Here is a 15,705-nt window from a genome sequence, read left to right on the forward strand (position 1 = left end):
AAATCCTGGGAAGCTCCATAATTAGATCCTTTAAAGAGCCTGTAAGACTGTAAATTTTCCCCATTCTATAAAATGTAAGTCATATTGAAAATAAAATATAAATGATAAATGTCAGTTGCAGAAGTTATCTATCACCTTTTCATTTGAATGCTTGACTTCTATTGGCTAACTCTCTTCCAAGAGCCCTTCTTGGGAAAAAGAGGTGACAGCCAACTCATTGCCTAATTGATTTAGGAACAGTGCCCAGGGAGACAGTCCAATTAAGTTTACAAGCTGGCAATTAGCAGGGAGCCCTCTAAATCCCTACACTGAGAGCCTGTTTACTTTAGTAAGAAGGCAAATGTGCTAGAGATAGGAAGAGAAAGCTGTGCTTTTTGCAAAGCTGTTGTTAGTAGGCCCACAAGGGAGGGCTGAAGAAGAGCTAGGTATATGTGGGCAGACAGCCTTCTGTTTGACAGGTAACTGGGTAATTTATAGTGTGTGTGTGTGTGTGTGTATGTGTGTGTGTGTTTTAACAGGCACGCAAAACATCTAACATCTACTTTAATGAGTGTTGTATATGGAGACATACAACTGTTAAAAATGCAGTGGGGCAAAGTTGAACTGGATTATCTCATAATAAGTGAAATTACAAACATTTTTTTCTTGGACAATATTAACATTATGAATAGATGTAGTTGCATTTTTATAATTCGAGAGAAGAAAAACATAACCCTCACATTATATCTGTATCTTTCAGGTTAATGAGGTCATTTTCACTAGATTTATTTCATGTGTTCAACTTCAGAGGCAAATAGATCCATACAAAAACAAAGTAAACTGAGAAGTACTTAATAAACATTATTATAATGTCTTTTAAAACTTAACTTTATACCAGAGCCAAATCCTGTCAGGGGGTTTAAAATGTATTCACATTTTAAAGTTTTCAAGTAGTAATAATGTGCATTAATTAAAGTCTGTTTTTTCAAACCTAAGCAAAGATCTCTCAAGAATTTTAAATTATATAAAACTACCTAAAGAATATCAGATATTTCAGGGGAGAGCTGGTAATGGAAAACCACAAAAGGCAAATATATTGCAACTGGAGGCCTGGTGCACGACATCCATGTACTGGGGGGGGCGTAGGTGGGGGAGCGCCCTTCCGCCCAGCCGGCGCCCTTTTCCAGGATGCTCTTTTGTCAGGATTCCTCAGAGGATGTCTGGATGTCCAACTGACATTCTTAGTGCTGCCGCAGAGGTGGGCCACTGTGCTCGCCAGCTGTTAGCCTGGCTTGTGGCTGAGCGGTGCTCCCCCTGTGAGAGCGTACTGACCACCAGGGGGTAGCTCCTGCATTGAGCGTCTGACCCCTGGTGGTCAGTGCATGTCATAGCAACCAGTCATTCTGCTGTTCATTAATTTTCATATTATCCTTTTATTATATAGGAGGATAATAAAATTTTGTTTTAACATTTCCTGAATGAAATGGGCTGTATGAATACACACATTTCATAATATTGTGAAATCCGTTTGAATTTTTTAGCTAAAGGGTAACAAAAAAGTTACACAAATATCTTTACCAAAAGCTAATTAAACATTTGCTTTCCTTTCTTTCAAAACACTTATTTTACAGTTCCAATCTGGTAAGTAATAGATACCTATAATCTAAAATAATTTAAAAAATAAAGTATTACAGTCCTACAAAGAATTTCTTAATGGACATATTAAGTGCTTTTAAAATATTCGCCAGGTAGCTCAGTTGCTTAGAGCATTGTCATGACATACCAAGGTTGAGGTTCAGTCCCGGGTCAGGGCATATACAAGAAACAACCTATGAATGCATCAAGTGGAACCACAAATCGATGTCAATGCATTTCTCTCTTCCCCTCTCTCCAAAATCAATCCATAAAAATTTTAAAATGCTAAACAAAATAATCACATACCTATTTTTTAAATATTTTTTTTTTGGTGGACAGTTTATTTTGGAAAGTGTCAAATGTGAAATTTCAGACTTTATTCATCACAATGAATACTTAGTGTAATTTCCGAATTCTTTAATATCAATGATATTAAAGAATGTTTCCTGGCATTTAGAAAATCATCCACAAAGCATTAAGGAAAGTACATGAAATGTATGAGAGGCAAGCATATTTATGGGATGACAAATAGAAAATACATTCCAAGAATAGTTTTATTGTCTTAATTATAATCTCACCATCGTAAACACTTTAATTGACTTACTCACCAACTCCGCTGACTTACCAAGTTTAAACAAAAGAACACCCAAAGGTCCTCTGTTGAACCTGAGGAAGAGGAGATCACAGATGTCCTCACTTTCGGGCTTTTGAGAAACCACCTGTGGAGCTACCCACTGCATTTGGACGAGACTGCTGGAAACACTGAAAAACGTACTGAACTGCAGCGTCTCCCTGGGTGAGCGGTCTTCGGCCAGGAGCTGGATGTTAATAGGGGAGAGAGCCATATCAAAAATTTGCAGCTCTCCTTGGATGCTGCCAACTAGCAGAATGGTGCCACTCGGGTAGCAGCTCATTAATGAAGGCAAAAGTTCAGCCTGGGCTAAGAGAGTCACTCTACGGTGAGTGTCATAAAGAACCACTGAGGAATCTTCACAGCCCAGAATCAGTTTGTCCTCAGTAACATTCCTGCAGCAGCTAATGGCCTTGGATCTCAGTGGTATTCTGGTGACGGAGATGCACTGGATTTTGTTCCGAACACATTCATAGATGCAGCTGTCAGCCATGGGCTCTTTGTCTGCACTGAGGGAGCGCTCCATGGTCAGCACCTGGTAGGTCTGTTTGGTGCCAAAACAAACATCCAGTGGATCCCATTCCGTGCGGACGGAACTCAGAACCTGTAAGAGATGAGTCATGTATGTTCACACACAACTTGGGTTTTCTTCAGCTGCCACACATAGGCCTTATATTAATCTAGTATCCTATTGAAGATAATCAATTATCACCTTAAACACTAGAAATATATAAGTATGTGTCACATAGAACACATATGTAAACACATATGTGGCACATACAGAGCATAGCTGCAGAAATCAAACGGTAAGATTTAACTTGACCACATTGTTTTAAAAAATCTAACTAAAAGACAAATATGTCCCAGTATATGTAAAAACAAATAAGGTGGGCTTTTAGTAAAATAGTACAGTTAGCAGAATATCTAAAACTGCTAAAAGTGTGATTGTGGGGTGTTCGGGTTTTACTTTCATTTTTCTCCTTCTCCTTAATCTTCTATTTTTATCATTGACAGTACAACTTGAAAGAATTAAGTGAGTCTCCTTCCCACACACTATCCTACCCAATTCTGAAATTACTGTTAAATTATTTACTAGAAATATATTTCTAATTAGTAGTATAGAGTAGGCGAATGGAAAAAAAACTTTAGAACTCTAATAAGAATCTTGTACAAATAGTTTACTGTCAGACAAGATATGAATGGTTAAATAGACAAATGACCAACAGGAAAAATAATAACGTAAATGTTTTAAAAATAAAAAAATTAAGACCTAGTAAGTAATATGAATTGTCAGTATTTGTTAAGCAAAAATTTAAAAGCATCTTTGGTGTAGAAGGGAAAGGCTACAAGAAATACCAAGGCAGAGGAATAAAAGCAAAAAACAGCAGGCCATTCAGTTTATTCATATGGAAATGTGGGAGGCCAAGAACCTGAAGAGCAGCATTCAAGTGGGTTTAGATATACACTGACACTGCAAAGTCTTCAAGGTCAGATGCAGAACTATTAAAAAAGCACACCTGCACACATATAATAAAATTTCATAGAACTATACACACACACGCACACACACACACACACACACACACACACACACACACGCACAAAAGCGCATATAAAGTCTGGTGGAATCCAAGGAAGACCTGTATCAGACTTAATCCAAGGTCGCTTTCCTGGATTTCACAGTGGACTGTGGTAATGTATCTAGTATTTACCCCAATACTATCATTTAGGCAATAGGGAGAAAAGCATAGGAAAGGAATTTGCTTTTAGCAATGTAAGCAATTATTTTAGCAGTTTCTCAAGAGTAAATGATTTCAAAATGAAAAGGCTTCTCGTTTGTCTGTTTTAAAGTGTATACATAAGGCTGGCTATTGGAAGCAAAGAGGGGGTGGCGGGAGGGGAAGGGTAGATGTTAATTTTCCGTTTTTTAAAAATATATTTTTATTGATGCCGAAACTGGTTTGACTCAGTGGATAGACAGAGCATCGGCCTGTGGACTGAAGGGTCCCAGGTTTGATTCCAGTCAAGGGCATGTACCTTGGTTACAGGCACATCCCCAGTGGGGGGTTTGCAGGAGGCAGCTGATGGATGTTTCTCTCTCTCATCAATGTTTCTAACTCTCTATCCCTCTTCCTTCCTCTTTGTAAAAAATAAATAAAATATATTTTTTAAAAGTTTAAAAAAATCTTTTTACTGATTTCAGAGAGGAAGGGAGAAGGAGAGAGAGAAACACTAATGATTAGAGAAAACCATCAATTGGTTGCCTCCTGCACAGCACCTACTGGGGATTGAGCCTGTAACCCAGGAATGAAAGGCGACCTCCTGGTTCATAAGTCAATGCTCAACCACTGACCCACACTGCCCAGGCTTTCTTTTCCTCCCTCCCTTCCTTTCTTCCTCCCTCTCTTTTTTCTTTTCTTCCCCTTCCATTTTCTTTCTCCCTCGTCCTCCCTCTCCCCTCCCTTCTTCTCTCCTTTCATGTGAATTTTTCTTTTAAAAATCCATTTTAAACATCATCACCAAATGAATCTTCTAAACTAAATGTTTTGCTCTTACTCTCCCATTCAAAGTCTGCATTGGCTACCCACCCACTAATGAATTAAAATGTTATTCCTCATCCTGGAATGCAAAAGCCTGCAGGACCTATATTTAAACTCATTCCCTTCCTCACACTCTGTCCTTGTTTTTTCGCGCGCGCGCGCGTGTGTGTGTGTGTGTGTGTGTGTTTCTGATAAGTATTTGGGTATGAGATATGTGTCAGGCACAGGTCCTGGGGTCCTGGGGATGCAGCAGTAAGTCCTCACCTCAGAGAATACACACTCCAATGGCTGAAAACAGGCAATAATTCACAAGCAAACATCCACAGAATGTTAGTAAACCCATGTACCCACTTCCTAAGTTCTATGAAGAGTAAAGCAAAGCAAGCAGAATGTGGAGCAGCAGGAACGGGGAGGGGAGTGCACACAGAGAAGTCAGGACAGGCCTTTCTGATGAAGGTGATCTGAAAGTGCAGCCATATGGGAGAAGAGAGCCCGGAGCAGAAAGGAAACAAACACCTTGAGGTGGAGCTCTTAGCCTGAGAAAGGAGCCAGCGAAGACTGGCCCGGGCAGAGAAGAGGGAGCAAGGAGGACAGTGGTAAAACTGGGAGAGGGAAACATATGCCATAGCAGCTTGGAGGCTACTTTGTAAGGACTGGCTTTTTCTCTAGATGAGATGAGAAGTCATAAGCAGAGGAGGGACAGGATCTGACTTGCAAATTCTAGTGTTAACTCCCACAGTTTCCCCTCCTTACCCTACTCTGAGTTCAAACTCAAACATGCCCTGCATTTTCCCAGCTCTGTAACTTGTGAAATTAATTAAACAAGGAGGCCCTAAGACTGATGTGGCTCCAATGCCATGATGGCCTACATAAGCAAACCAAAATCTAAGCTTGTAAATGCCTCAAAGTTAAAAACCAAACCTCGAAGGACAACCAATTAGGCTTTAAGCTATAGCCAGTCAAATAATGTCCTTTCTTTGCTTCTGCATTATCTACACTATTAAAAGAGAAATATGCAAATTGACCATACCACCGCAACACTCACCAGCCAATCAGGAGTGACTATGCAAGTTAACCCAACAAAGATGGAGGATTAATTTGCATACACAGGTGCAAATCGGCGAGGGTGGGGGGGCTGCTTATGTGCATGCGTGCCTGCACCAAGCATCCTGCATCCCGGTGACAGGTGTCCTCAGGAGCCAGGCTGCTCTGAGCCGGTACGCCTGTGCATAGGCAGGGAGCGGCTGGGGTCCTGAAACAACCTCCTGGCCACTCTGGGCCTATGCACACAGGCACAGAGCAGCCTGGGGCAGGGTGGGAACATACCCAGGACCCAGGTGCTCCAAGCCAGCATGCGTGCAAATGGCCAGAGTGGGAACGTCTCCTGCAGTGAGCGAGCAGACAGCAGGGCCCTGCTTACCTCTGGCCATGGCAGCAAAGAGCAAGCAGTCCCCTGTGGGGCCCCCACAAAGAGTAGACACCAGGGCCTGCAGTGGCGTCAGCAAGCAGGTCCACAGAGAGCAGAGAACCACAGGGAGCAGGCCTGTGCTGACAGTAGGACATCTCTTGAGGGCTCCCAGATTAGAGAGAGTGCAGGTCAGGCTGAGGAACCTATCCCCCTGCATGAATTTTGTGCACCGGGCCCCTAGTTCTCTATATAAATCTTTCCCCTGACGCCTGTCTGTGGAGTGCTTCTAGCCACTTTTGAGTCTGACAATGACTGATTAGAATAGATTTTTGGTCAAATAGCACTTAAAAGTTTTACTATGCTTTGGTCTATTAAAAACTTTACTTGTGTCCTTTGCCTGAAATTCACATTCTTCACCCAGTGCCTCAGTTTTTCCTTCCAAATACACTCACCCTTTTAGAACAAAACCAGAAGCTATTATAGTTTCTGGATTCCTTCCAGCTAGGTGGCATCCTTCCTTCCTTGGATCTCACTTCCATACTCCTTTCCCCACTCCAGCTTGGCCGATGACTCTCTGGTGACATTTGGCTTTTGATTTACTTTTTATTTAATTTCTTTATTGATTAAGGTATTATATATATGTCCTTATTTCCCCATTGCCTCCCCAACCACCACTCATGCCCTTACTCCTCCCCCCCTTGTCTGTGACCATTGATTAGGCTTATATGCATGCCTACAAGTCCTTTGATTGATCTCTCTCCTTACCCCCAACCTCCCCCACCTTCCCTCTGAAGTTTGACGGTCTGATCAATGGTTCTCTGTCACTGGATCTGTTTTTGCTCATCAGTTTATGTTGTTCACTATATTCCACAAATGAGTGAGATCATGTGATATTTATCTTATTCTGACTGGTTTATTTCGCTTAGCATAATGGTCTCCAGATCCATCAATGGTGTTGCAAATGGTAGGAGTTCCTTCTTTTTTACAGCAGCATAGTATCCCATTGCGTAGATGTACCATAGTTTTCTAATCCACTCATCTGCTGATGGGCGCTTAGGCTGTTTCCAAATCTTAGCTATGGTGAATTGTGTTGCTATGAACATAGAGGTACATATATCCTTTCTGATTGGTGTTTCTAATTTCTTGGGATATATTCCTAGAAGTGGGATCACTGGGTCAAATGGGAGTTCCATTTTTAGTTTCTTTGAGGAAACATCATACTGTTCTCCACAGTGGCTGCACCAGTCTGCATCCCCATCAGCAGTGAATGAGGGTTCCTTTTTCTCTGCATCCTCACCAACACTTGTCATTTGTTGATGATAGCCATTCTGACAGGTGTGAGATGGTACCACATTATCATTTTGATTTACATCTCTCCAGTAAATAGTGACTTTGAGCATGTTTTCATGTCTGTTGGCCTTCCCTCTGTCTTCTTTCTAAAAGTATCTATTTAGGTCCATTGCCCATTTTTTTGATTGGGTTGTTTATCTTCCTGTTGTTAAGCTGTATGAGTTCCCTGTAAATGTTGGAGATTAAACCCTTATTGGTAAAAAGGATTTAAAAGATATTGCTTCACCATGTGTCTGAAATTTTGCGGCCTGTGGATTCCGCTAGTATTTTTTTGGTTTCCTTTGTTACGTTTAAGTCATTTATCCATTTTGAGTTTATTTTTGTGTATGGTGTTAATTTGGTGGTCTAGTTTCATTTTTTTTTTTTTTTTTGCATTATCTGTCCAATTTTACCAACACCATTTATTGAAGAGACTGTCTTAACTCCATTGTATGTTCATGCCTTGTCAAATATTAATTGGGCATAGTGATTTGGGTTGATTTCTGGGTTCTACCGTGTTTCCCTGAAAATAAGACATCCTCTGAAAATAAGACCTACTTACAGGTTTCCTTCTGAGTGAAATATAAGGCATCTACCCGAAAATAAGGCCCCCCTAGGCTCTGTCTCAGAATGCTATTGCTAAACATGAGAGATTTGGTCCACTGATTCTGAAAGAAATGGAGTCACAAGAAATTCACCGGAAATTCAGAAATTGGGATTGTTATGATGTTCCAGAAGATGACATGATTGTCATTGAATAAATGAGTAAATTCTTGATACTGTAGGATTCACAGTTTGTCTGGTTTGTGTTGACAACTACTGTACTACAGGTAATAAATTTCCTTTATTTTCATTTAACAACAAATGTGTACTGTACTATTCTTCATGGAAAATAAGACATCCCCTGAAAATAAGACCTAGTACATCTTTGGGAGCAAAAATTAAGACACTGTCTTATTTTCGGGGAAACAGGGTATATTCTATTCCATTGGTCTATATGTCTGTTCTTGTGCAAGTACCAGGCTGTTTTGAGAACAGTGACTTTGTAATACAGCTAGATATCTGGTATTGAGATCCATCCTACTTTGCTCTTCTTTCTTAGGATTGCTGCAGCTATTTGGGGTCTTTTTTTATTCCAGATGAATTTTTGGAGAGTTCATTCTAGGAAGGTGAAATATGCCATTGGTATTTTAATGGGGATTGCATTGAATCTATAGATTGCTTTGGGTAGTATGGACATTTTAATGATGTTGATCCTACCAATCCATGAACCTGGTATGTTCTTCCATCTGTTTATGTCTTCCTCTATCTCTTTTTTTTTCAGTGTCCTGTAGTTTTCCACATATAGGTCTTTTATCTCCTTAGTTAAGTTTATTCCTAGATATATTAATTTTTTTGGTGCAATGGTAAATGGGATTGCTTTTTTAGCCATTCTTTCTGTAAGTTCACTATTGGTGTATATGAATGCCATAGATTTCTTGGCATTAATTTCTCTGCTTACAAAGCTGAATTCATTTATTAAGTCTAATAAATTTTTGTTGGAGTCTTTAGGGTTTTCTATGTAAAGTATCATGTCATCTGTGAAAAGGACAGTTTTTCATCTTTTTTCAAATTTGGATATTTTTTATTTCTTCTTCTTGTCCAATTGCAATGGCTAATACTTCCAGTACTATGTGGAGCAGGAGTGGTGAGAGTGGGCATCCATGTCTTGTTCGTGCTCTATGGGAAATGGTTTTAGTTTTTTGCCCATTGAGTATGATGTTTGCTGTGGATTTATCATATATAGCTTTTATTACGTTGAGGTATGATCCTTCTATTCCCAACTTGCTGAGTGTTTTTATCAAGAAAGGGTTTTGGATTTTGTCAAATGCTTTTTCTGCATCAATTGATATGACTATGTGATTTTTATCTCTCAATTTGTTTATATGATGTATCACGTTTATTTGCAGATATTGAACCATTTTGCATTCCCGAGATAATTCCTAGTTGGTCATGGTGTATGATCTTTCTGGATTTGATTTGCTAGAATTTTGTTGAGGATTTTGGCATCTATGTTCATGAGGGATATTGGCCTGTAATTTTCTTTCATTGAGTTGTCTTTATCTGGTTTTGGTATTAGGGTGATGCTGGCTTTATAGAAGGAGCTGGGAAGTATTCTTTCCTCTTGAATTTTTTTTGCAATAGTCTGAGGAGGATAGGTTTTAGTTCTTCCTTGAATGTTTGGTAAAACTCCCCTATGAAGCCATCTGGCACCGGGTTTTTATTTTGCTGAAAGCTTTTTAATGACTTCTTCAATCATCAGTTTCCAGGATGCTTTTAATTTCTTTGTTCTCTTTGGTAATACAATAATTGTTTAATAGCATGCTATTCAGCTTCCTAGTGTTTGAATTTTTTTGGATTGTTTTTATTGTAATTTATTTCTAATACTAGAGGCCTGGTGATGAAATTCATGCATAGGTGCAGTCCCCAGGCCTAGACAGCAATTGAAGCAGCATCTTGTGTGGAAGGGTAGGTACCAGCTGACCTCTGGGCAGCACCTGGACCCCAGGCCCCATGTGCCCCCCTCCGCCTGAGTTATGGCGACTGAGTCCCCAAGTGGAGATGTGGTAAGTGCAGCCAGACACCGTGGGCTGGGGTGCAGCGTGGGCCTCTGAACCATTTAGCAGTGCCACAGGGAAGCCAGGCGGGCAGCACACTCTCCCCGCCCTGGCCTCAGCAGACCAGCTCCTGCATGAACCCATGGTGAGTCCAGGCGGCCCTTGTGGTTCTGGCAGATGTGGCTCTGCTCTACCAGAAGTCCACTGGGGCTAGCAGCACCTACACTGCCGCCTGTTGCCAGTGCCTTGTTGCTGACATCTGCCATGTTCTGCACCGCCCCCTCTCTAAAAATCAATAAAAACATTTTTTTTTTAAAGGAGAGCAATCACTAAAAAACAAAGAGAAACATGTTAAACCACACCGTAAGTATGGAAGCAACAAAATGCAGAGGTAGCACATTGTACTTTCGACAGGTAAATTTTAAGGGGAAAAAGGATTGGAGGGAGAATTTGTAGATTACAAGAGATTTAAGAGATTCATTAAAATGACACATTTGTTTTAAGTAGATAATATTAATACTACATTTTGGGGGATGCATATTTAGGTAATAAGAACTATTAGGTTTTATCAGAAAGAGATTATAAGTCATGATAGAAGTTACTTTTGGGGACTGGGAATAAGTTGAAATCACAACAGAGTATGTTATGGTATTTCTGGGTGCCTGACCAAGTTCTATTTCTTAACCTACGTGTGGATACAGGAGTGCTTCTTTTGTATTAGTTTATTAAAATATACATTTATTTTTTGTGGTTGTCTTCACGTGTTTTATAATAAAAATTTTTTTTAAATCATCCTTAAAACAAAAAATGTTTGTTATTCGGCTGAAAGCTAATGCAGTTCTTTGGAAAAGATGCTTAAGTACTTTGGCTTTTCAGTTGGATGCATTTATAATGCTTTCTGATTGCTTCTTTTATCAAATTATACTGTATTAAAAGTTAGTCACATTTTTACTTTCCTATCAGACATTCCTCTAAATCACTGCAAAAACAATTTTTAACTTTTATGGGGGGGAAATTATCTTTGTAAGATTATATTTCTCTAGTCCTTAAAATAGGTTTTTAAGTTTAATAGCTCTGCTTATGTGTTGTTGTTGTTGTTTTATTATTATTACTTTCTGATAAACAAATTCAGGTGATCCGTTTTGAGTTATCTTGAAATTAACACTATACTCAGAAAGCATTACCAAATCCACATGGCTGAAAAGTTAAAATGTCTGCTCAAATATAAAGGGAAGGGAAAAATAAATTGTGCTGTCATCTCATTTTAATAGTAAATGTATTAAATAGTTCTAAGGTAATGGCAGAAACTTTCCAAAAAGAAATATAAAGAATATGTAAAATTCAAATAAAAACACTACCATGTTACACATGATAATCCACACATACACTATTAAAAACTATTGTAAAATTAATCTACTGATAAATTTTTTCTTTTTCTGAACACTATTTATTGTATATTTTTCAAAAGAAAGTCGTTTTCCTAGAATACATACATAACTCAGCTTTGTAGTTCTAATTAAGATATGTGCTGTTGTTTCAAGCTCTGTAGTGTGAAATTAGACAAGCAGTTTTCTAACATCCATAAAATAAATAAAAAAATGTTCCTGCTCTGACAAACAGATAATTCAGTCACAGAGAGCTTAGTTCTGTTTCCTTTGTTTTCTTTTTTTTTTTTAGCTGCTTGGTAAGCCAATTTTCTACTTAGAATCTACTGCTAAAACTCTCATTTGGTTCAGTATGTGGGCTTTATCTTTTCCATGGTCTGTTATGCCAAAAAGATGGCTTTTTTTTTTTTTTTTTTTTTTCTGTGCTGCAGAGCAGCGGTTCTCAGTTTGGATGCACATGTGAATCACCTAGGGAACCTGTAAAAGAATACTGATGCCTCCTCCCCTTTGGAGATGCTGATGTAACTGGTCTGGGTGGGCCCCTTTGTAAAAGCTCTGCAGGTGATGGTAATGTGTTGCCAAGGCAAGAAATAGCTACTCCAGGATCCTGCCAGTGTCCCTCCTCCCCCCTCCCACCACCAGAAGCAGCTTATTATCTTTTCTGATTGAACCTGAATGGGAAATGCCTTTTAAAAAATTCCATAGTTTAATAGATGCAAAGATTACATTTCTTCTCTATGAGGTTGCTTGCTACTTTGTTTTGTTTGAATTTTAGGGTTTAAGAATATCTTATACTTTACTCTAATATTAATTCAAGAAGTTTATTGGTCACTAGTGAAAAAAATGTAAAGACATATACCTGAACATTACTTTTACATGCTTGTAGTTTTAGTTCACGATATGATAAAAAAATGTGTCACAAATCATAAAGATTATGTCTTTAACTCAAAAAAAGAAACAATTATTTTCCAAAACATTTCTTCCAAAAGACATTCACCTTTTGCATATAGAAGTTCACAGGAGGTTTTGGAAAAGAAATTTTTCCAATTTTTCCAGTTTTATTTTGAGAGAATGACTGAAAGGGCCAAATCCGACACAACAGTAACTTGCCAAAAAGATGAATTACATATCTGAACATATTAGGGCTGAAAAAGGGGACATTAACTATGCAATCAGTGGTGGATAATTAAAAATCATGTGCAAGTATCAGATAATGTTTATTAAAATCTATTCAAATACTTATAAAAAATAGATGTTTCCAGAAATAACAATTATGGAAGACAACACAAGGAAAATATGGAATTCCTGAAAAACAAACAACGCTTGAAAAGTAGAGTCAGTATGAACAAAATCTACTTTCCTTGAAGACACCATACCTAGGCAGCTTCATCTGTGTGTTTTACCGAACATTCAAGTATGAGATAATGCCTTTGACTGTTTCCGAGAGAAGAAAAAAGCTAAGTAAATCACTTCATAGGGCTAATACAACCTTGATATGAAACTTAGAAATAGTAAAAGAAAGTAAAACTGTGTATCGATCTCATATTTGAGCAAATTGTGAAGCCCCTTTAATATCCCCTCCTTACTATCACCACAGAATCAATCATGCCCCATTGGCTGCTACTATAGCGTGCACATATGCTATCCACAGCACCATGTAACACTTCAGTGCATTTACATGTTTCATATTTGCCTCTCAATGCTGAACAGAAGATCCTTACAGGTAGGGATCGCTTTGCATTCATATCTCATGGCATAAAATACAGTGCTTACTCTATGGTCATGCTCAGTAGTTTCTGAGTGAGGTCGAAAGAGAAAGGGAAGGGCCTTTCAGGTAGAAACAGAGTAATGTGTACGGGCAGGAGGGGGAAATAATGAGGCAGTGAGTAAACCATTTGGCTAGAACACAGGTTTGTTTAAGGAATAACACTGAAAAGGCAAGTCAGGACCAGTCAGGGTGGGCTTTTCGGTGCTAAGGCTGTTTAGTTTCAGTATCTACTTAAGGCCTCGCAGCAGTCAGTGGCTAAATCAATGAGTGCTGCAGCATCCAGATGAGTACTTTTAGAGCTGTCAGGGAACTGGAGGTGACCTATCTGGTTTAAATCCATTGCTTTAAAAAGTAGGAAATGAAAAGTCAGAGAAAATAGGTGATCTACCTAAGGCCAAAAAACACTGAATTAGCTAACAGCAAGCAGAAGCTCAGGGGGACTAAACTTGATAAAGGCCACACAATTAGTATATTGTCCAACCAACAGACAAATCTAAGACTGTCCAACTCCAAAGTCCATGATCTAGATTACATCAGCAAATGAGGTTATGTAAAACATATGTACACCCTTTTAGAATGATCCTAGTTTCATGTAATCCACTCATCCTATATAATAAAGATGTGATATGCATATTGACCATCATTCCAACACATAAGATGGCTATCCCCATGTGAAAAAAGGCTGCCCCATGTGGACACAAGATGGCTGCCACAAGATGGCATTCAGGGGAGGGCAGTTGTGGGTGATCAGGCCAGCAGGGAAGGGCAGTTGGGAGGGACCAGGCCTTTAGGGGAGGGCAGTTGGGGCAACCAGACCTGCAGGGGAGGGCAATTAGGGGTGACCAGGCCAGCAGGGGAGGGCAGTTAGGGGCAACAGGGCTGGCAGGGGAGCAGTTAGGCATTTATCAGGCTGGTAGGGGAGTGGTTAGGGGGTGATCAGGCTGGCAGGCAGAAGCGGTTAGGGGCAATCAGGCAGGCGAGCAGTTGGGAGCCAGCAGTCCTGGATTGTGAGAGGGATCCCTGATTGGAGGGATCCCCAGTGCAAGCTGGGCTGAGGGACATACACACACACACACACACACATAGTGCACGAATTTTGTGCACTGCCCTCTAGTTCTATATAATAAAAGCCTAAGATGCTAAGTGTCCAGTCGGCCATTCAACCAATCAAAGCGTAGTATTTAATAATATGCTAAGGCCACTCAACTGCTCACTATGGTGTGCACTGACTACCAGGGAGATGCTCAGACCAGTAGGTAAGGTTACTGCTGAGGTCTGGCTGATCAGGACTGAGGGAGACAGGCCAGACATACCCTGGAGCCATCCTGTGGTCTCTCCCTAGCTGGTCAACCTTCCATGTCCTTCCTAAGCCCCGATCATGCACAGGTGGGGTCCCTCGGCCTGCCTGCATGCCCTCACAATCCAGGACCCCTCAGGGAATGTCGGAGAGCTGGCTTTGGCCTGATCCCACAGGCCAGGCCAAGGGACCCCACTGGTGCACGAATTCGTGCATTGTGCCTCTAATTCAAATAAAGGTAATTTGTGTAATGTATAACTAAAGGCTGATTTAATTATTTTTACCTTTATTATCAAACAGAACATTAATAGAATTATAATTAGCTTTATTACACTGTCATTTTAATGAAGTATTTTACTCGATTAGCATCGAGACCTAAGATCAATAAAATGGCGGCATGAACAGGGCAGAAGTAAATAGTAAAGCATTTCCTTAGCCTCAAAAAATCCACACCTAAAACATTACAAATGGTGTTAGTTATTGCAATGGAATTGGAAAAGTTCCCAGAAAAAGGTTAATTATTAATCAATCAATCAATCAATCAAAAAGGACTTTTCAGTATTAAAAGACAGGCTGAAAGTTTACAAAACCAGGAGAGGTAGGCAGTGATAGAGAAAATTTGGACTTGTTTATTATATTTCAGAATACTAATTCTGAGAAATACTTAAAGCCTGAAAGGTAACAGATTCAGAGAAAATATGGAAACACACTATTTTACCCAGGCAAAAGCTTTTTAAAAATAGGTGAAGCTTTTTTTTTTTTAATTTATAAAATATGCAAAACAGTATTTCATACTCAAAGTACTGGTCCAAGCTGGAAATACTCAGAGGTTCATGATAACAGAATCAATGTCAAGAATAGGACAGGACATTGTCCTTGCCTCTTAGATTAACAATCCTTTGGTGCTCTTGTCTGAGGCAAGAGGCTAAACCAAGGCCACTGCCTATGGCCTTCCTTATAAATTCTGCCCCAGCCTTGGTTTGGCACCACAGGGTTGTGCACAAAACAGGCATTTGACTGTTCATTGACTGACTGAAGTTCAAAGAAGGTGACTGATAACATAGCTTTGACTGACAAAATCATGAGCAAATAGGAATGACAGTACTAATAATGATAACAAGAACTAAAGCAATAGC

The 15,705-nt window shown here is 39.5% G+C and overlaps 1 protein-coding gene across 3 annotated transcripts in view; it reads right to left on the reverse strand.

Moving 5' to 3' along the window:
* Positions 1 to 15,705, reverse strand: part of WDPCP (WD repeat containing planar cell polarity effector) — a 361,986-nt gene that overhangs the window by 116,527 nt on the left and 229,754 nt on the right. For all 3 annotated transcript variants that reach the window (XM_084901083.1, XM_084901081.1, XM_084901082.1), the window contains one exon: positions 2,240 to 2,849. In XM_084901083.1, coding sequence (XP_084757209.1) covers positions 2,240 to 2,849 — 610 coding nt within the window. The remainder of the gene's footprint in view (positions 1 to 2,239; positions 2,850 to 15,705) is intronic.

This window comes from Pipistrellus hanaki (assembly GCF_964339955.1).
Source record: "Pipistrellus hanaki genome assembly, chromosome: 12".
NCBI classification, from domain to species: domain Eukaryota; kingdom Metazoa; phylum Chordata; class Mammalia; order Chiroptera; family Vespertilionidae; genus Pipistrellus; species Pipistrellus hanaki.